Raw genomic sequence first — 23284 nt, 5'->3', positions numbered from 1 at the left:
CCAAACAGTCTAGAAAAGGTAATTTGTGTTCAGGAGATTCCAACTCCTTGGTGAACTTGATTTTTTCATCAAAGTTGTTAACATGTTTAAAAAGTCCGTCTAGACGATCCCGTTTTATAATGACAAAAGTGTCATCAACGTATCTTAACCAAAATTTTGGTGGATGAGAACACATTGAGGTTGCGCTAGTTTCCAATAAATGCATGAATAGATTAGCAACAATTGGGGAAACTGGTGATCTTATAGCTACACCTTCTGTTTGTCTGTATAAATCTCTTCGAAAACTGAAAACAGATGAATGTAAACATAGATCTAACGCTTAATAATTTTCGAGGCAACTAGAGGACAACGTTGTTTAAGTTCATTATCAGAATCTAAGAGATTACATATATTATTTCTAAAGCTTTCTTAACTGGAACGTTAGTGAATAATGAGCGAACGTCAAAACTTGTCATTATTTCATCTTCTATGAGAATATCAGTGATAATGTATTTGAATTAATTATCAGAAGGGGTTTGTGGAGATTTAGTATTTTTTCACAGTTGAAAGCGTGAGTCAATTGAAGGTAGACCACCATGGAAAACCTGGAAACACTGGACGGCCGTTTCGTCCTATTATGGGACTCCTCAGCAGTGCGCATCCACGAACCCGCTCTCGCGAGTTTCGAACCCAGGACCTACCAGTCTAGAGCCGAAGCGCTTAACCGATAGACCACTGAGCTGGCATCCAACGGTGTTAATGTCTAACTTCAACTGATCCACGAAGTTGAGCAACCATTCACCACTTGTCTTCAGTGAGTTGATATCTCACAACAGACGTGGTTTTGAACTCCACTGGTCACTGCTTCTCACTAGAGCTCCTAGATATACTTCTCGAAGTCTATCGGTTAAGGGCTTCGGCTCTAGACTGGTAGGTCCTGGGTTCGAAACTCGCGAGAGCGGGCTCGTGGATGCTCACTGCTGAGGAGTCCCATAATAGGACGAAACAGCCGTCCAGTATTTCCAGGTTTTCCATGGTGGTCTAGCTTCAATTGACTCACGCTTTCAACTATGAAAAAATGTCTTTGAACTCATTAGGATTTTTTATTCCGTATTTAATTACGCTTTCATATGGTTTAAGAATCTTAGCTAGGTATCTGGAAAGATTGTACGTCGGTGAATTTGTATAATCAACAGCAGGTCTTATGGGGACATCTGTTTTATGTATTTTTGGTAGTCCATAAAATCTACATGGTTTGTTGCTCTTTGGATATAGAGAAAATCATAAAGATGGTCCTAGTTTGGATTTTAAAGTCTGTAGCATTTTGGCTGTTTCGGCTTTCAAGTTATTCAAAGTTGCTCTACATTTGTTATTCTTGATTTTTTCATAAAGTCCAGTGTGGAGATGTTCATTGACTTTTCTTTCATAATCAGAATTATTCGTAACAATACTGGTGTTCCCCTTGTCAGCTTTCATAATAACAATTCTCCTGTCTTTATGTAGCTGTTTTAGAGCATACATTTCTTATTTAGATAGATTAGGTGTATTCGGTTTTTGTTTCAACAATGAAGTTGAGATTTTAAATCTCACTGAGTTCGCTTGAGTACTACATATATATATATATATAGTTATTTTAAAAAAAAGTTTCCTAAAATAGTTTTAATGTTATTGCTAATATTAATTTTATCTTTAAAGAAACCCATTTTAACTGATATGACGCCGTATGATCTCAATTTTGTTGATGAAGTTGAATGTCTTCTAAGACCAATATGTGATCCCGCCTATCGGTCATTGGTTGTAGAGACAATGATGGTCATTGCAGTTATATTACAAAGAAACACTGAGTTATCATTTGATGAGGTGGTCGATATTAAACTCATTATTGTAGATGCAATAAACGCTTTTAAGCGTGATCGTCATCCTAACATGTAAGCTATCCTTCATTCCTTTGTTTAAATGTTTTATTCAATGTACAGTTCCTAACATTTTTAAAAAGTTAGTCTTAAGTGATTACAGAGGAAAGAGTGTTCTTAACGAATAATTCAATAGTAAAATGTAACAGTGAATCATGGTTTAAAATATTTCACTAGCTTATCTTAAGGAATATTTGTTTTTCATTTGTTTCTATGACACGTCAATTGTTTTACTACTTATGTATTTACGATACATCATGTAACTTAAAATATCTTGCTTTTCTATGCTAATATTTATTGAAACTAAGTTTTAAAAGACCCGAATGCGTAATGTTGAAATTACTTGAATTTCAATATCTGAAATTATTTCGAATATAATTTTTGCATATAATGCGTAAGTTAATATTTCGTATGTAATAGAAATTTTAACTTGAATACTACACTGGCCTTTAACAATACATATGTTAAAGAAAATCTTTAGTTAGAATGCTGATAACTTTATCTTTAGTCTATCTGTATTTCAGACAGTATTAGAACACGGGGAATCGAACGACACTTGATAGATAATGGTGTTGTTTTATCAATCAGTAAATTGCAATAAAAATAGTTACAATGAAGTCATTCAGTCCTTCTTATGCGATGAGGATATTTAAAAACAGAGTTCAGTTAGTTTTATAGATTATTTTATTACTTCTTCTAGCTGTCAGTTAGGTTTATCTTACCAATGTGATTTGTTTTAGTATTTTTTTGAGTTAACGAAATCACTCTCATTCATTCATAAATTACGTAGAACCTACCGTAAAATCTGGTCTCTTGAAATTTCCAAATTATTTCAACACAATGTGATGTAATTAACAAGATGCTCAGCGAAGAAGTTGAAGTAAAAATGATGTGTATGATTGAAAGAAAGACAAAACATAAAGAATATGGTTTACATTTATCTTCATGGATTGGCAAAACAGTCTGTTTGATAACAGATATGAACGGGTCTTTTACTGATTACTTTTTTGTCTAATCCCTATAGGTAGAAAGTGATAATTTCTAAAATTAACCATTCTTCACTTGATTCGGGGTTTTTTAATTTAATTTTGGAAATTATAGGAAATATGAATCATTATATGGCTTTAAATTTGTGATAAGCATTGTCCACGCCTCTATAATTTTTGTTCTATTGCATAATCCGATATATACTGTGAAACATTGGTAGCTCGGTTGGTATATTTCAATTCTACAAAACCTCCTACGCACTTCAAATAATCTCACTATTACATCTCTGACTGGGACTCAATGAAATGAGTTTTGATCTTGTGAAGAGTAATATTTCCCTCGTAAAATTACAGATACGTCTTCTTGATGAGTGTCAGTTAATTTGACATCAGTCAAAAACGCAAAAATATTTTGTGTTTATTCACTATCATATTTTTATAGCTAGTCGCCAATTATTATGTCAGAATTGCTTATTACTTATACTTGTGAAATGAGGAACCACTGCAATCAAAAACACCAAGACTTGTACAAATGGAGATTTATTAAACGCAAAATATGACGACTCTAGTCGAAAATACACTAATTATATACTGATTGCACACCCATTTCAACTAGTAATTAGAATAAATTAAATTGATGAAAAATACTCAAGTTATAACAAGTCACATGATGCATATTATACTGAGCGTAGTTCGTGTTAATTTAAAACAAGGAATATTGTATCTTGAATAAACACCACACTTAAATAATTTAATGTTATAACGAATAAAATATCACACTGAAAAACAAAACAAATACAACACTGAGTAATCACCATATTGAATTAAAGAAAACAGAAGTAATGTTGAACAAGAAATCACAATAAGTAAAAAGATGTAATTTTACTTTTTAATCCCATCATATCACACGTGTTTATTGTTCTGTACAATTTGAATGTTTCTTGTCTTTATTGATTCACCTTGATTGCATACGTGTGTTTGTTTGTTGTTTTAAGTAGTTGACGGTTTTAGTCATCGATTGTTTATCGTTTTTATACACAGTAGAAGGAATAGAATCTTACGCTGTCAAATTATAAAATAAGCATGTAAAATATCCTTACTTTCATACGGTACTTGTTAACGGTTTCCGTGAGATCCAACTGCTTTGAGCAGGTAGAATTTTAATAAATTGATTCATATTGGGAATCCTATGTAATATTTCTGTCTGATAGGCATCAACAGATAACAGTTTTTTGGTTTATTGCTTTTAATGTTGAGATACTATTTTCTCAGTTGTGCAGTTCATTTCTATTTCTCTCATATTTTATTTAGGTCTACTGACAACATCCTTCCTCATGTGGAGAGACGTATGTCATGGTCTGAACCAGATATACTGTCTTCCTCTGAACTGCCCATTTATCTGGAATTTACATCAACTCCAGCGAATGCCACCATGGGAACTACTTCTTATATCGCTAAGTCCGTGATTGATAGACTATTAAAGGGGCATATAGATCTTACTAATGTTACTAAAGATGCTTGTTGTGCAATGTGATCTATTATGTCAATTCCAAGAGAAAAATTAATCTTATGATATGTTTATAGCATTTTACTTCATATAATTCACCATAGATTTCCCCTTCACAGGTATTTGTGAAACATTCTTTTAGTATTTAAACATCCTTATAGTGTGGCCACTATTAGTTTTATTATTTTCATTTTTTTTTGCTTGTTCCTCTCCTCAGTTATTTACATGTTTTATAGTTGTACCTTATGAATTGTCATGATTTCATCTATAAATTACATTTCACTGGATGACATTTTTTGCTGAATCAGGGGTATCTTTGATGGAAATACCTTTACGAAGTTTGAAAGACTCTTGGTACTGTTATCATTTGACAGGAATCACGTGATTATTACTAGCGCTCGACTGATTTGACAGTCAGTTGCACTATTTTTGAACGGCCAGATTTGTATTCTAGTTAGCGAATTGATTCTACACATGGTTTTATGTTTAGTGTCTTTACAAACGGTAAAATGGAGTCTTTGAAATCAAGTATTCTGCTTGTTGACACTTATCAGCAAAGCATATTTACAGTTTGGAAAGAAATAATATTGGTTCTGAAGGTGTGAGTTATATCATTTTAATCCACTAATAGGGGCTTGGTAATTGAATCACATAACTGTCACCTATAGTTTGCGAGATTTTGATCCTACTTCGGTTTGGGGAACCAGATAAATTTCTTTAACAAAAACTTACGCTTGAAATTGAGTATATTAACTGGCGCTCGATTACTGAGTTACACTCATTACTGATATCAATAGTTACTAATAATTCACTGACAGCTAGATTATATTGTATTTCTTATTGGCTGGTGTTACGACGGACCACACTGTGAAGTGGCGCATGGAGGACAGCTGACAGACGCATACCAAGTAAGGACCGGAGTCAGATAAGGATGCTTACTCTCTTCCTCCCTCTTCTGGTAGTTGACTGGATGATGAATACCTCCACATAATATAGGATGCACAGAATACATTGGCAGCTTGGATATAAGTAGATAGTGTATATTTTTCAGATGACCTAGCTCTCTTGTCGCATACATGCGACATGAGAATCTTAAGTACGTACGTTGATACAGTTCTACTGTACAGAGTTGAAACTTGATGAGGCACTACAACCATCATCAAAAAGGCACAGACATTTATAAAAAAATTGTCTACACAAGATACTGAATGTCCATCAACTGGGAACCATCATGAACAGCCTACTGTGTGAGAGAACAAACCGGGTTCGAGCTGAGAAGATATTAGGAAACAACTCTGGAAGTTAATAAGGACATTTATTTGCGTGAATTACTACACTGCATCACGAGACAAGCGCTAACTCGGAATCTTGAAGGGAGACGGAGAAGAAGAAGAAACAGTTCGATGGAGGATCCTGGTGTGCGGCCCATGCTCTTTCACGAAGGGTAACAGGTATAAATAGGTATTGGGTTCTTCAAATGCCATCTCTATCTATCTACGCGTTTTTTTGTGTGTGCTATTAATGTCGACAGATATAAGTAGTGCGAATCATCAGTCGAAAGTGATATACCTGACGGCAGAAGGTTATGAAGATCGAAGAGAATGAGAATAGATAGTGATTGGCGTGGGAACGAAGGAACAATGAAGCCTGAGACAATTTGTTATTACTTTGCAAATGAAGTATTTACTATATGGTTCGCAGAATGTACTGAGAGATTCTTTAATTTTGTATTCGAATACATATGGTTGTTCCCACATGTGTTTTTGTTCACTACAGTCTCTATCAGTTTTACAGTTGGGAAGAATTTGAATATGGATTTAACGAATTTCTACGAATAAGCAATTCATAAATATATTGAGTGCAGATCATATGTATTTATTGCATTTGTTTACGGAGTAAATTATACGCTGAATACCATAGTTCATTGTCAAAATGGATGTTTCGCTTGATGAGATGGGCAGAATTGTGGGCCTTATTATTAAACCGAGGACACGTTTGCCCTTGTGTAATTAATTAAATATGAGTGTCGTATTTGTCAATCAATGTCTACAGTCGCTTCGCATGATGAATATTTGTAAGGACCTGTCAATTGGTAATCAACTTTCGGTGTTCTGAAAGACTCATAGTATGCAGTCAGTGAAGTATAATATCAGATAAATAAAAGGGAGACATAGCTCCTACACTTCAACAACCTTTCTCGTTAGATATAGTGGTTGTTCATGTAAAGGATAAATTTTAAAAGAAAATCACTGACATGGCTTAAGCAATATAAAGTCGCGAAGAATGGTTGTGTAATTAAATATTTGACTTAACTTTGTAACTGAACAGCAAACTGAATTATTTGGAAAAAATCCCGAAGCGGTTTTCATTGATTAGACGTTCAATGCAATAAGTACTTTTATAGATATTATTTGTATGTATTTTCCGCTACCGATAATTCTGGGCATTGTCGTCTTACTATGCTGCAAGATTAATAATGTGAGTCATATGGAATGTGCCTGCCGGTATTGCTATTTTTCTAGACCATCACAGGAGTGTAGGCCCAGTGAAATGTCACTGAACCCTAGCCAAATAATTCGGTAGTTGGGTCACTAAATATCGAACAGATCATCGATCCCCGTCAAGGTCAAGAATAATCAACGCGGATCAGTTAATCACACGCCATGGACTAGCCCACGCTGCAGTGTTTCTACTTTCGCTTGTATCTACTTTAACTAATATATTCCTGTAATAACGTCCTTTGTGTTGTACAGTCTTCAGAACATCCATGGTCCCTTCATGCATCGATGGGGCAATCTACGTAAGGTGCTGATCGCGAGGTGTGACTTCGAAGTTAGCTTGTTCATTACACCGTTTCCGTCTAACTCGAGTAGGCCTCCAACCATTCTATTCCGTCCTCAACCATTTGAACCATTCGACATAGATCATCAACGTTGATGGTCTACAGGAGTTTCTGCATAGCATGAAACTCTTTGCCGGGCCGATATTTCTGAATGTTCAAGTTCTTATAGCCGTTTAGTTTTTAGTCGTTCCGGATTTCCTAATGTGAGTGTCTGATATAATCTTTTCGCAGTGAGCGGCATATTTGAGTCACTCTATGTTAGAATATAGTGCACCAGATTACCTCACATGACAAGCTGACTTTGTATCTTGTAGAAATTATAATATCCAATTACTAATCATTTTATTCACAGTTGCACTTATTCCTATAATGTGTTCACATAATACTGTATACTAATCTATTTGGCACATTAACCCTGTTAGTACTTTACACATGTCAAACGTCATCATAAATATATACAGTTCTTAAGCGACGTCAATTAAAAGCTAAATTCACAGCGTTTCAATAATACAAGACAATGAGTCATTTTCCAAATGTCCAATTTTGAGTGAATTTCTCGTTGCGCTTTCGCTTTGTCTTAATGAACGGTTAAGGCTGTTTACTTAATATAGTATGTCCATTCTCCTGCCAACCATAGTAGAAAAGCAGATTTTATTCTGTCTATCGAGGTCGTTTCTCTCTTGATATTTTTGTAGATGGTGAAGTGTTTTGTTGTCCATTTAATGACTCGGTAAGTTCCTTCATACGGTTGCTATGATGATTTTCCAAAGGTGTCGACGCGATTAGAAATAGGTTTGTACGTCTGCAGATGTTTGTCGAGCTGTATCTGACGTCCATTTTCACTTGGAGGTATCTCTTTGTTCTTCTGTATAGTCTGAAATAAACAACTTACGAAACGTGTTTTGTTGTCAGGAATTGACAGTTGTCCCGTCAAGAGCATAGGTATGCCGCAATCTAGCTCAGCGGATATGCAGCCAATATCCACTTTAATTGTTGTATGAATCTGTGGTGTTTATATGAATCAACGATTTCTTTGTATTGATAACTGCTTGATTTCGATTTCCAAATACAGTACATTCGTTTAAGCTCATCTAACACTTCTTGATTAAATTGCACTATTTTTGGGATTACTAGTTTATACTACAATTCACATACTTCAAATCGTCACAGAATCCCAGTGAGGACATGTGATAAAGTGTTACTTCATTACATAATTATATAAAAAGCAATAAACAGCATACTAAGTTACACTATTACCTCTCGTCATAAAGAAGATCGGGTAAACGTTAGAAGCTTAATAAATGTTCGTTAGGGAATAGTTTGAGTCACCACGTTAGAATTGGGAATATGCTCCAGTGTAACTAACTAACTCGAATAGAAAAACTAGGATTAGTGAGCAAGTAATGAAACATGACTTAATTTTATTCAACAATCGTAGCATATTCACTCACTCGTACCACAAATATTGGCTGCAATACAATTTATAGCCTTCTAAATAATGCCAGGAATATCCTCAATGACAGCGGATGAACAGTGGTAATGCTTTGAAACAACAAAACTCTTTTCATCTAACGTTTTATGAACGATGCCAACATCATACAGCTCATCACAGAAAATGACTTGGGTATCTCACTAGGTGATATTCCATGTACATCTTCTTCCTGACATTCTAAGGCTCCAGAATCTTAGGTAGCCTGATTTCAAAAATCAATCCAAACCTCGTCTGGAAAAAAGCCCTGTACTTTGTCCCCTGACCTTAAGAAAAATATCACTGTCACGGCACTTGTTCAAAGACGGGAACTGGAAACGTACTCGGTTTAAATGACAAACTGCAGTTAACTTGCATAGAGGCTTCGAACCTGAAATTTATGAAGAAGAATTGAGAGGGATCATCGTGAGGCAGCGTATCGCTCATAATTCTAACAACTTTTACAGAGGAATAATAAGGTTTAGTACTAAACTACACTTAAAAGAGCATCCATCCAATAGGGAAAATGAAAGTCAACGATAACCATGAGTGCAAACATTTTCGTAGGTAGAATTGACAGACTGTAGACTTCTCGACTGGATGAGATGTTCATGCCACTCTGTCTGGTATCTTTAAATAAAGGCCCAAATGTTTTCTCTACTTATTGACGGATACTACCCGTTCATTTCTGCTATTATCAATTGCAGTTTCTTGTCTTATAGTTTCGGAAGGAACGAGACAAGAGTCAGCTTGGGGCTGTGTAAGCTGTTCATCATTTGCTTATTACTCTTAAATTTGGTAAGTCATCGGGTCCTGATAAATCACATCCTCATGAATATTATTTCAGAAACAATCACAGTCCTGTTTAACATTCTTATTTCCTCGAATTGGAAGGATGTTATTTTTTAGATTTATATTTTCATATGGAATGAGACAAATGGTGTAACTATCGACCTGTCAGTCGAATCAACATATTGGTTAAGTTACTTGCAAAAAAATAATTCGGGCAAAGTCATAAAAAACTGTCTGTTAATTTTTGATCAATGCTGGTCTCGGAATAAGTATTAACACTCAGTTAGCTTAACTCTCATGAGAGAGGATATTAGGGAAGCTGAAAATAACGATTTGTGTATCGATTTGATATTCGTAGATTTTAGTAAGTCTTATGTGGAGTTTCTCGATCTGTGGAATGATAGGTGCCGTACAATAGTGGATAAGATGCTTATATCACTAAATACAAAGGTTTAGGGTAAACGAAACCCTATCTGGATGGAGACTGGATAATAATGGTGTAACTCTAGTTACCATCTTAGGTTCTAACTTTTTTCTCCACCTTGATGGATTACCTAGTGGATTATGCTTACTAGTATACATCTGATGGTAACCCATTTCCGTGTTCGCAAAGAAAAAAACTTGGGAGTAGTGATTAGTCATGACGGGAAAATAACTGTGAATTGTTGTGTGATGGCTGCCAAAAGGTTTTCGTGTGTTATTGTCATGTTGTTGAGGTCTCAGGAGCTTTAACGATGTCCTACTTATGTAAGACCTCACTTGGAACATGGATTTTAGCAGCTTGTCTATGTCTTGCTAATGATGGTAACAAATCCGAGAGTGCTCAGCGTGTGAAAATTGAGCTGTGGACGAGTCTTTCAAACTCTCGTACAATGGACTATTAGGACGTTCGAACATTTTTTCCTTATTTATCTTATAATTGAAAGAAATACTACTTTATATCGGCATAGCTAAAAATTTTCGAGTTCACTCGACGAAAGTTACAAAATTGTGAATAGATAAACTCACCATGAGATTCCTTTTTTTCTCATCGACTGATCAACGCCTGAAATGCCCTACTCGGAGAAGTAGAATCGGAGGCATCAGGGAGCACTGGAAAACAAGTTACAAAGATTAATAAAGTTCAACGGACCTAATATCTTCATAACTGATGATTGAAGATCGATGATCGAGGAAGCTTCCTTCTACCCAGATATAGATCTCAGGTAACAAATAGTTTCGTTAATGAATAGTAAAGTTAGAAGTTTAAGGCTCATAGACTAGTCTTTATAATTCGGGTGTATACTCTAAAAAGCAACCACCTAGTGTACCGTCTGACATTGTTGTTTGAATTTCGTTTGGTTCAACCTTAAGTTGAGCGCATCATTGGCTTTACACGTCAGCTATGGAATTAACTTTTGTTGTCATATTTTGTTTATGTATTGAACTTTCACAAGGCATTTTCTTTCATATGAAAGAAACCGAAGAACGGTGCTTCTTGGAGGATGTTCCGGAGGACACTCTAGTGGCAGGTATACATATTTCTGGGAAATAATTCTCTCTCACAGGGAATTATAAATTATTGGCTTCTAAAGGAAAACATTTTGAACGCTCCAAAGACTTGGGAGTCAAAGTTAAGGTTATTGATCCATATGACCAAATTTTGCTCGATCGTGTAAGTTTCTTCTCAATATCATGTTAGGTTATTCATTTCATGATATTCGATATATCACATAATGTATATATACACTGGAACTAACTGCTCTTCTGTATATTATATTTAGCAGTCAGGCAGAACAGAGTGAGATTGCTGCGATTAGTGGGGTAATAACGAGTATCATATTACATATGATGCTCGCGCACTCCAACAGGTATTACCATGTTATATAACCATCATAGAAACACCTGATTACCTCTAAAGGCGGTTCAAAAGTTGTATGTCTATTGGTCTAAAGGGTGTACGTTAGTCGTTTGCATTATCTGTAGACGATTAACAATTGAATCAAGGTTTTGCGTCAAGCTATTCAGAATCCATATTAAGACGTGCGTTATATTAGCTTGTTTATAATGAGTCTGGTAGAAAGTGTTTTTATTCATTCTACAGACTCCGAGTTTTACAAATATCTATTGTGCAGTTGGTAAAATGCACTGTGAGAGTATGTATGACAAAGAATATTTAGAATACAAACTAGTATTTTGAATACAAGTCTTTAAAGTAAGAGAAGCCTGTCTAAGGATACTGGAAACCAACGTCAAGTCTCGAGAAAAAACTTATAGACATCGTTAAGCCGCCAGTGTCATTTGAGTTTCATTGGTTATTTGTCTACTTTTAGTAATTGAGCAAGTCGTAGATTTATTTCGTTACGTTCATTTTGTGTACGCCATCATTGAAATATGGCTTTGTCATAATAACCTATCAGTTATCTTAATGTACACTCTAGATAAACTCAATACTTGGGTTCGTATTATATACACAAACAGTCTCGTAGCATGCTGTCATCAAACTTGTATTACTTGTTTTAACTTTAGCCATCTAATCGGAGACTAGCTTTTCTGGGAGCCCGCTGGTTGACGTAAAATGCCCTGATGGTATTGCCCTGTTTAGCAAAAGTCATGATAAGCTACCGTGTCGATGACATTAAACTTTATTTCAGCCTCGTCAAAGAAACAGGTACTACGTACACGGAACATTAATGTGAGACAGAGAAGCTAATAATTAATGCGACTGGTCTGCCCCTACTTTAATTTTGCACTACACGGGTAGCCTCTACGAGAAGGAAATAAACCTTTTTCTACTCTTGATGGAGTGCTAATGAGTATGGTCAACTTACATATAAGAATAGAGGTTGGTTCAACTGTTTTGAATTCTAAGTTTTATAAAGATGGTAGTTTGGTGTTATCATTGTGATTGGTCGATTTACCAATAGTCACTCTGACTGGTCTCAGTCGCTCTTCGTCTCACAGTATTCTACTTCATTTGGTGCCTTTGTTTCCACCACTTATCGTGTTATTTCTCACTATGTGTTAATGTTTCATGCACATCATTGCGAGGTTTATGCTTCTCAAACTGTCGTGTGGGCTTTGTTTTCCCAATACACTTAAGTAATTTCAACATAAGATTGTTGAGAATACTTTTCGGACCGTATTGTTAGTTCTGACAGTTAAACTTCTAAGGCTGGGAAGTGTTTATTAGTTGACTTGAAAGTTGGTATCTAACAATAATTGTACGTCCTTGTTATGCCTTTCTTTCTAGGTGTATTCTTCAGAAGGGCGGTTTGTTTTTACTGCTCATAGACCTGGCGAATACAAAATATGCATTTCATCTGATTCCGGTGCTTGGTTTGGTGGATCACAATTGGTAGGATATCCGCTACGTTCATAATTTTCTAGAGAGTACACCTCGACATTGCAGTTGGTGACCATGCTTTGAATTATCAAGAAATAGCTACAAAGGATAGATTAAACGATATTCAGCTTCGGGTTCGTCAGCTACTTGATCAGGTGCAAAGCATAGCGAAAGACCAAAATTATCAGCGTGTGAGTGATTTATATACCATATTTGTGATACTTTCGACTATTTATCTTATGTCTACCAAAGGTTACTTCTTCTGCATAACATCACTAGTAGGTACTAAGTATTTAGGTCATTGAACCACTCAATTTTCTAAAAATTTCCCTGCTGAAATCGGTATTCAAGATAATCATGGCACACGAGAATGTTAGTAAGGTGAAATTTGTGTTGTCCCAAGGAATTTTGACGGTGTTTCTTCCCGTTGTGGATTGTAATCATAATTTATAGTTTTAATATGCTGGATTCGGCTTTAGGGAAGAGAAGTTGTCTACCTAATTATCTAACAATATATCAAAAGATTATAGGGTCATTTATAACATTTTGACAATTTGATTCCATATAAATTTAATAGCAAGCTTTGTAATTCTACAAATTATGTTTCTATGGCGTAGGATAAAGTTCAGAAGTGCCAATAGATTTTGGTAAGGAGTTTCTTGTTGCTGGCTTCTTATGAGAGCTCAAATTGTGCCTCAACTATTTGATAATAGTATACTACAATCTGATTGAACTGGTTATGCACTTTTATAGAAAATATGGCATAGATCCATAAATAGAGATGTTTGGAATTCTGATTGAGTCATTTTACCTTTCAAAAAAAAGCAAACCTCAGACCTGTTTTTCTCTGCATTGACTCAGCGAAAAAATATTCCCTAGCTTTCGAATATAATGTACTATGTTTTGCCCATTGTTAAAGTGCGGCTTCTGTCAAAACTTTTACAGGTGAGAGAAGAAAGTTTCCGGTCACTAAGCGAAAGCACGAACCGACGCGTGACTTGGTGGAGTGTAGCTCAATTGGTCTTGCTTATCTGTATTGGATTCTGGCAAATGCGCCACTTGCGCGCTTTCTTCCAAGCCAAAAAACTGGTCTAAGTAACCATGTGTATATTCAGGCCTACCCACATCTATTGTGATAATCTTCTGTAAATGTAACATCTATGAGACGTGTCTGTGGAAACATCTCTAAATTTCACTTTTCATCTGTGTATTTGCATTGGTGTCAGTTCGTTTATTTAACTATCAACTAATGAGAATCGTATGTACTTAGTATCTTCTGTAAAGCTCTGGTTCCTTTTAATAAACTTTCAAGATATTTTTAAACCTGTATCTATGTCTTATATTTCCAAAGATTTTTGTATGTATCTGGTAGTAATAATTTGGAGATGTAAGGGATAATATCTGTTTCTGTTTGCGTTTACTAAGTATCCACTTTAGTAGAGCTTCCTGTTGTTATCTAATTGGATTGAGTTTCGAAAAAATAGTTCTGCTGTGTACCCAGCACAAGAATTTTATGCGTTGGTTTATAATAATGTAAGAAATGTTAGACTATCCCACTGATCATATTTCAGTGTCTAATATATCATGAAACACCCTATAAAGTAAGGTATAGTTGAAGGGTTGGATTTGTCATGGTTGAAATTAATTTATCCAGCTTAGGTGCCTTTTCAGAATTACCTTAGATCACTTTATTGTGGCAGACTGGCCTTACCTGTCTGATGATTTGTCTTATGATGTGGATTATCTCCCAAGCACATACATTAGGCGTGATGAACAGAACCAGTTGTGATTGTGGTTCAGGTAATAAACTATCTGTTTATGTTATCCGAAGAGTGATTTTTCAATGTGCATATCGTACAATTTGCTTAAGGTAAGTCGATGCTCCTACTGGAGGATGTAGAGTTTTGATTGAAAGTTCAGTGTTGCTGAAGACGGAGATTTAATGATTGAATTGGAAGGATTTGGATACATTCAGGCTGAAGTTAAGACACACTCATGCGATTAGAAGCTTGGAAATGGGTGTCACCAATGCAGTGAAGTGACTGCAATCAACAAACACCAGAAGTAAATGCAACTCATTTACGAAGGACAGGTATATGTTCTTGATTATCAGTCACACTTCTTGTATATGGGCTATTGATACAACCCGGTAGAATCTGTTAAACGAAAGCCAAGTTTGTCTTCCGTTAGGCGACAGCTAAAGGAAATTAATTTATTTATACGAACACAGAAATATTGGTACAAAAATGCACCGAATACATATGCGCCACACGAGTCGCTTGATTTGTGTGTGGGGTGTAATACTTCCCGGATGCTTAGGCCGAAGCAGGTGGTTCTCTTACGGGGCCACACATGGAAGAGCTCCCATATCCACCAAGCCGGTTAAAGCGACGGACATTGACTTTTCTTCCTCTCAATTTCGTAAACAACACCCCTGGTACGAGGCAGTGAGTAGGACTTCCGTAGTAATGGCTGTATACGCGTGGTCATGTGAGAGGATTTGTAGAGAGAAGCTGACTCTCCACCCTCGGCTATACCAGGGCATTTGGGGGCAGCTAAAGGAAAAGAGTGAAGAAAACTCATTTCCAGGATTAACAAAATATGAGGATTGCCGCAGCCGATAGCTTTCTTTGATTACAAGTTTCGTTTGTCCCACGGATGCCATGTCCCGTTCTTATAATTCATCAGATAACACATCAACGGACTATATTCTAAACTGGTATGATGTCGTTGTTTTAGAATCCCGAAATCTTAGTGTGATTCTACTTTCATCACTCAGAAGTTCCTGTAGGTAGTGGCTCAAAACGACTAAAGCATTAAAATAGTTTGAATCAACTCAGGTCCACGGGATCGATATTTCTAGCTAAGGCCCAGTATCTAATTATCATATACCTTAATCAGTGGTCTCACTAAAAAGAATCTGGCAATTTTTCGAATACCTGTAAAAGTAACACCGATTACTTCGCTTACTTCATAATACGATCACAAACATTGGAGCAAGATATACAGTAATGCTACATATTTTTCAGGTCCTAATTTTGGTGTTTTTAACCTTGGCAGAAAGTAAATCACTGATCCCTTCTTCCCTGTGGTAGTTTTGCTAAATACTGGTTTGTCTCAATACGTGACTAAGAAATTGCGTTGTCGGACGATTGATGACAGTCATAAACGAATAAGCTATCAAACCGTTCCCAAACTGCTTAAGCATGTATCCTTACAAAGTAAATTATGATGGGTTTCTCTTTTCAGTTGGTACTGACCTAAACATAGCCGTACAAAACCGCCCTTCGATTAACAGAATGAATTATCAGCGTTATATTTAACGCTACATAAAGACATACTTTCAGTCTGAAAGCTATATTATACTTCAATGTGACAAAATAAATATGGACAAGCGAAATGTCGAGTTGTCCTCGTTCGAATGTAATAAATGGTTTTCATTACCAAACCTTACTACTGACTTACGCCTGTTACTCCCAATGGAACATAGGCCGCCGACCAGCATTCTTCAACCCACTTTGTCCTGGGCCTTCCTTTCTAGTTCTATCCAATTTTTGTTCATTTTTCTCATATTTGTCTCCATTTCTCGACGTAATGTTCTTCAAATTAAACATTATTATTTGTGGTTAAAAGTTGACATAAATACCGATTGGTGGATATTGGCAAGAAATGATGTTGCAAAAGCTGCTTTATGAAAATATTTTAGTGGTGTTCTCTACCGACGATGGTAAAGGATCTACAATTAGTTATAACGGCGGCTTGTCGATGGATGCTGTGGTTATTGAGAAAGGAACTGTCTTACGATTATTTCAACAACTCAAGCCAGTTCAAGGGTCTTAACGATATTCATCTTAGGACTATGAAAGCCCTATCGGATGTAATTGCTGAACCTCTGACAATGTAAAGACGCAATAATCAGTCCAGTCTACTAACTGGGGAGTAAAGACTTAGTAACTGTCGACCTGTTAGTCTAACCAATGTAATTGTCAAACTAGTAGAAAAGATGGTTCGGATGGCTATTTTGGACTGTATGGTAGGGAATAATCTTTTATCCAGGGAACAACATAGTTTCAGCACTGTCATGTCATGCTTGACAAATCTGCTCATTGCGAGAGAAGATTGGACTGCAGCGAAAGGTAGAGATATTTCGGTAGATTTAATTCTCAGAGATCTAAGTTAAGTCTTCGACAATGTCTCTTCCCTGGGTCTTAAATTGAAACTGGGAAGTTTTGGGACCCATTATGAAATCATAAACTGGGTAAGTGATTTTCTCAATTATAGGAGACAGCAGGTACGAATAAATGGGGCTTTATTAACGTGGGGGATCTTTAGGAAGTGGAGTACCCCAAGGTATAGTCCTCGGTCCTGTTTTTTACTTCGCGTAATTGACTAACCGAATGTAGCGAAGTCATCTGTTCTACTCTTTGCAGATGACGTAAATATTTGGAGACCCATACACACTATGTCAGGTGGAATAATAATTCACTCGTTGAATGGATGTATTGATGGTCATTAGAATTTAACTCTAACAAGGGTGCGATGATGCAAATCAATAACTGCAACCATTCATAACACTACAAGTTATGGTTCGTGTTACATAAAGATTTAGGAGTCTTAATAAGCAGAGGCCTCAAAACTACATGTGATCGCAAGGCTGTCACCCAAAAGGTTTCAGTGTCTTATCGACTATTCGTAAGTTATTTCATTACTTGGATGAAGTAATGTCTAGGCTGTTATATCCGACTTTTGTAAGGCTGCGTCTGGAACGTGGGAGTTAAGCAGCGATTCCTTGTTTTAATTATGAAGCGGATATACTAGAACGAGTTCCACGGTGAAGGACCGAAATGGTAGAGTCTCTCTGGCTTATCTTACGAAGACAGACTGAGACGCCTCAACCTATTTCCGTTATCTTACCCACAGGTTTCGGGGTGATCTGATACTGAACGATAGTCTTGGTATTAATATGTCTTATCTTTTTCTTCCATTAAGGAATGATCATCTGAGAGGACATTCTAAGGGAGTCCACAAACGGAAATCGGATTGTGTACGCCTGGGGTTTCGTTTCTCGCACTGAGTAGTGAACTACTGTAATTCTCTACCAGAACATGTAATATCAACACCATCTGTTGATGCATTCAAAATGGGGCTGAATCCATGCAGTAATACAAATTACAGGGATTAATATAAGTCGATTGATCCTCTATTTTTACTACTGAAGACTATGCGTGTGTTAGTCAATTAGTGCATGCCAATCAATATTTGTTTTCTTAAATACCTAAACAGTGCTACAAGAAGGCACTAAATATATATGCACCACACAATGAAAATAAGATTGTGGAGAGATAGAGAAAGAAAGGTGTGTATAATGTGAAAAAAAAAAAAACTGTATAGGAATTAGTTTATGAGAATGAAATAATAATCATGGGTGAAGCAGTTCAGTTAAGAAAAATACAACTAGAATGTTCCTTTCATCTAAGGAAGCTCCTGTCATTTATATGAAAAAAATTTCCATCAGGATCTCAACTGGCTTCTATTCTGAACCATGACTAGTAACGTCCCAAGTTAGTGTCATGTCATCTCTATGGTCCCAAACAGGAACATCATGCTGTTAGTAGCTCAAGTAAGTTGAAAGATCCTTCAGCAGTTACCAGAAGGAGCTGCTGCCTCCAACTGGTTAGCACGTTCTGACCACCAGGCTTCTATTTCCTTTCGCAAATTTCAGACAATTTTATTCAGTAAGAGTCTACCTTTATCATCAGGCTCGCAGCTACACTGAGTAGACCGATGTGCCTCAATGAGTTGTAAGAATCTTTGAGAAATCCCGTAGTTATAAACGGGACATTTTGCGAAACCGCAAGGAACTTTATTCGTCATTTTCATGGCTCCATGTAGTTGTAACCAATAATTATCTATACTTTTTGGTGGGCTGATAGCTAGCCCTGAACCTAGCTGCATTTGATGTTTAGTTGCAATATAAGGTCCAACCAACTTGTTGACATTAATCCGTTGATTAATTTGTTGGCCACCAAAACATAAGATAAGACTAGCTAATCGCGATGTGAGCAATCTGAGCCCACGCTTGGGATACAGTGTGATAACGACATGTAGCTATGACTGCTGTTAGTAAGTGCTAGCCAGAAACAGGTCGTAGTCTGCGCACAGTTGCAACAGACAGTGACCTGTAACCAATAGGTCACTACCGGCTACCCAAATGACTCTGCCATGTGCCTCGACGTCCAAACTATGCATTCGAATTGGCTAGTAGCTTTTCAATATCTGTCGAACGCAATTCCTGGGAAAGATAACTAGTACTAGGATTTCTCTTATTGCTTAGTATTCTTGAACACTCGAAAAATCCCCAAATCAGAACACGGTTGAACGGGAACGTAGCTATATTCCAAATGACTCGGTTGGATGGAAGTAGAAATTACAATTAGAAAAATGTCAGAATATTTATAATTTTTACATGGGAATATTCCAAAGTCTTCTCCAAGTCTCCACTAGCTCTGATTGGTTAAGAAATAGTTTATCATTGTGCCCCAATACAATCCTGCAAGGAAAATGCTTTGACTCAATATATATCCCACCCGTGATTGGTGGTAGAACTCATCTTTGAGTGAATCCAGGTGTAGAAAAAGATAACGAAAAGACATTTTCTTTCATCGATTTATTTTCACGTTGGCGAAGCGTTCTAATAGAACAGTGCATAACCTACTTTTAATCGGAACTCAGTCGATTAGTTCTGCCTCAGCTCTAGCCCTTAGGGCGATATTGACATCAGCAAAATCAGACGGAAATGCCACAGGGTCTCCAGAAGAACGCATGTTTAACAAGCTTTTCGAAGCGACAGATAGAGAATGAATTTATGATACTTCAGTAGAGTCTTGAACGCGGGTCTTGAGTAGGCAATAGACATGGTTGTTTATCCTTTCTAAAGTAATAGCCAACCCCATCTGTTGTCCAGTCTTCATCAATGTGTAAACGTTAAAGGAGGAAAGTTTGAGTGGCATACGTGGTTTCAAAAAGACTGACAAGTAATTCCTTTTCGCTGACAATATTCAACTTTCCACCGGTCAGTGACTCAAAAGCGTTTAGATACGACAGGATTTCCATCACAGGCAAACTGCTGTATGAGTTGAAGAATAAAGGGATACAAAAAATGAGGATAAAGGAATAGACAAGTGACGCAATGTAAAATAAAAAAGAATATTAAGCATCATACAACAACAGGGGTGTAAATACCGAAACTCTATTTTCCATCAATATTCTATCCACCACTCATTATATGTTCACGTATCTATTCGAAAGATCACACTTAATGAAAATTAGTGAATGCAACATGAATATCCTGTCAAGTGCTATTAATACACTCTTACATTCAAGCACTCGTCTAACATACTTCAAATGAAAGGATAACAGTGCCTGAATAAAGATTTCGATCTAAAGTTAATTGGTTATTCAATAGATGTGCATAAGTAATGTGTGCAATCATTTAAACAAATAACAAAAGTTAAAGAGAACGCAGCTGATGAATCTTTATGCATAAAACCTCATCGTACAGTCAAAGGTAAATGTATGTTTACACGAACAACAATATTCTAGTTATTATATATATATAGATATATATATTACTCTTTTAGATCCCTGGTAATTTAGTTCTGCTGAATTTGATAATATATTACTGAGACTTCTATCAATAGCCTTTTAGGTTTCATAATATTCTAGTGTTAATATTTGTGAACTCAGTTACAAATATTTACAAACATAATTTATGGTTAGTAGACTACAGAGTAAAGAGTTGAGTTATTGAAATTATACTTTGTTACTTTCCACTCTGCAATTAACAATAAAACCATGTGGACTATAATATCAAAATGCATTACATCATATAAAAATCAGAATCTGATATTGTTCATTAACTTCATATGGTTAGTGACCAATCATTATTTTTATTACTTACTTACTTATCCCATAGAAAACTAACTCGCTAGAAAAACGCTAATCATTGTTTATACTGAATATGATTAGTTAAAATTATTTTGGACGTTTGATCATGTTAATAATGTCAAACAACCTAATGATTCCTGGACAGATCAAATATCAATGATATCAATAAAAATATGTTTACTTAATAAGTTCACTGATGCAACCCATTCACCACAGATAAATTAAAGTAGAAAAAATAGAGATTGTTTACCATAAATAGAACAAATCATGAATCTCATCCAACAGATAACGTAACAATTAACATTCTACAAAGTTTTTTATTTACATTATATAACTGATTTCTACAATGTAACGTTTGATTTGTACAACTCATAACCACTATAAGACTAGATTCTTTCGATTGTATCTCTGACTAGTCATTTATCTGATTGATAGTATGTTTTAGAGTGTTGATAGTTATTATGTTGATTAGTTTGGATAAGCTGATTGATATATGTCTGTATATCATTATTCTCTCAGTCACTACTATGATGGATTCCTAGTCATTCGAATACATTTATTTTTGTATAGTTCCATTTTCCGTTCTGTGATATCGAATTATTCTATACGCTGTTGTTTAGTTGGTGTATAATTGTTGTTGATGAAATTATTTTTAGCTTGTCTATGTATTTTTTTATTCTGTTTCTGAATATCGATGGGCAGATCATTCAGATAATACAAATTTATGATGTGATGACTACAAATTAGACATATTCTCATATGTATTTTATTCGTATATTAGTGATTTCATTGGGATCTATAAATTAAAGTATTTTGTGAATACTATGTGTGTCTTTTTGTTGTTGTCACCAACCCTTTTTCTTTCTGATATGATACTATTTATAGAAATGAATGATCCAAGTTATATTGTTACTTCAGTTGTTTTATGTTTTCATTTATTAATTAGATACACTTGTATTTATAGCCATCAACTATATTGTTAATTTAAATGTCAGAACAAATTAAAAAGCCCACATAAACTTACAAACTATCTATTCATTAAATTGATAAATTAAAACAAAATCTTTTATAACAATAACAATAAATTGTAGTTGTAAAAACAACATAAATGATGAGATCATTATTAATAGAATTTTAATGAATCCATTATCTTTCAATTTTAAATTAAAAGTCTTTTTTCGACTATATTGAAATTATTCAAAGATTCATGACAGTTTAATTATAACAACAATCGACTAAAATATTCTCACAATTAATTCAATTGAAAATTAATTTTTTTTGTTTCATTTATTCTTTAATAAATGGATATTTTATATAGTTCAAATCATGAGTAAATTGAAGCTCAACCACCATGGAAAACCTGGAAGCATTGAACGGCCATTTCGTCCTATAGTGGGGCTCCTCAACAGCGCGCATCCACGATCCCACCCCGCGAGACTCGATCCCAGGACCTATCAGTCTCGCGTGCGAGCGATTAACCTGTAGAACCACTGAGCCTGCCAGCATCCAACAGTGTTAACGTCTAACTTCAACCAATTAATTAAAAATGTACTTTATCTATTTTCAGTTAAAATTCACAATTAGATAATAGCACTAATATTTACTGTTCATTTAAATATCAGAGATACTACATGTAGTATATGTATTCTTATCTATTTCTGTTAATTGTTAGAATCTTTTGTATAGTCTAAATTTATTAGACAAGAAATTGTTTTTCATCTTAAAGTACAGTTTAGTAAGAATATTAATGATGTGTGAACGAACTACTTATACAAAAAAAGTCATTTAAAATCTAACTGTTAATAATTGTGTATAACCCTATTTCAATTGAGCACAGAATATGTATACAATTAAACACACGTTTAGTCATTACTTGCTAACGATAGTTATTTGAAGGTAAATACTTAATTTGAATTATAATTATCTGATTACATTAGTGGTAGGTTTGTATAAATGTTTATTGAAATATTTCAAATTCATTAAGTATTGTTTGTTTGAATCTTCCCATCGATGTGTTAGGACTGCTACTGGTCAGTCGCTAATTGGCATATTTGCATATTGCCTCGATATAGCCTTAATTCACAAGTATTATCAGCGGAATCCAGGGCGACTGTTGCATTGAGCCGTGTTGGCCAATGAAGACTGCCAGGTCATGGTCCTCATTATGATTATTGTAACCATTGGTTGGATAATTTGGGTAACATGCCTCCAAATCGGTTGCGATGACTTACTTACACTTGTTACTCCCAATGGAGCATAGGCCACCGACCAGCATTCTCCGACCCACTCTGTCCTGGGCCTTCCTTTCTAGTTCTATCCATTGGATAATTTGGGTGACATGCCTCTGGTTGCAATGACCCAGATCTTAATTTTTAAAATAATCTTATACTGTTCTATTCCACGAACTTATCCATCCTTCTGGAATCATATTGTCTACGCCGAACTTTTCTTGATAACTCTATTACACTGTATTGATATGATAAAACAACTTGAGTCGATGCATATATATTCCAGATTCTTTATTG

General features: G+C 35.5%; 2 protein-coding genes across 2 annotated transcripts in view; both read left to right on the top strand.

Annotated features, from left to right (window-relative positions):
* The window catches only part of Smp_161680 (putative phosphorylase B kinase beta, kpbb), a gene marked incomplete at its 5' end in the record, with an annotated part of 45230 nt that extends 40559 nt beyond the window's left edge, over positions 1–4671 (top strand). Inside the window, 2 exons of the mRNA XM_018793785.1 lie at positions 1675–1907; positions 4190–4671. Coding sequence (XP_018648263.1) covers positions 1675–1907; positions 4190–4412 — 456 coding nt within the window. The 3' untranslated portion in view covers positions 4413–4671. The remainder of the gene's footprint in view (positions 1–1674; positions 1908–4189) is intronic.
* Positions 4672–10837: 6166 nt separating this feature from the next.
* Positions 10838–14140, top strand: Smp_072950 (putative transmembrane transport protein). The gene is made up of 5 exons (XM_018793784.1): positions 10838–10998; positions 11035–11141; positions 12720–12824; positions 12857–13003; positions 13758–14140. The coding sequence occupies exons 1-5, from the start codon at positions 10872–10874 to the stop codon at positions 13905–13907; spliced, it is 636 nt and encodes a 211-aa protein (XP_018648262.1). The 5' UTR covers positions 10838–10871; the 3' UTR covers positions 13908–14140.
* Positions 14141–23284: the final 9144 nt, after the last annotated feature.

The sequence above is a fragment of the Schistosoma mansoni genome, chromosome 1, assembly GCF_000237925.1.
Source record: "Schistosoma mansoni strain Puerto Rico chromosome 1, complete genome".
In the NCBI taxonomy this organism is placed as follows: Eukaryota; Metazoa; Platyhelminthes; class Trematoda; order Strigeidida; family Schistosomatidae; genus Schistosoma; species Schistosoma mansoni.
Note: the sequence above shows the minus strand (reverse complement) of the source record. Positions and strands in the feature narration are given on the sequence as shown.

Excerpts from the sequence above, each read along its gene's own strand:
- Smp_072950 (XM_018793784.1), top strand. The coding sequence starts at position 10,872 with ATGGAATTAACTTTTGTTGTCATATTTTGTTTATGTATTGAACTTTCA. Across the intron at positions 10,999-11,034 it reads GGAGGACACTCTAGTGGCAG|GGAATTATAAATTATTGGCT; the intron begins GTATACATATTT and ends TCTCTCTCACAG. Across the intron at positions 11,142-12,719 it reads ACCAAATTTTGCTCGATCGT|GTGTATTCTTCAGAAGGGCG; the intron begins GTAAGTTTCTTC and ends CTTTCTTTCTAG.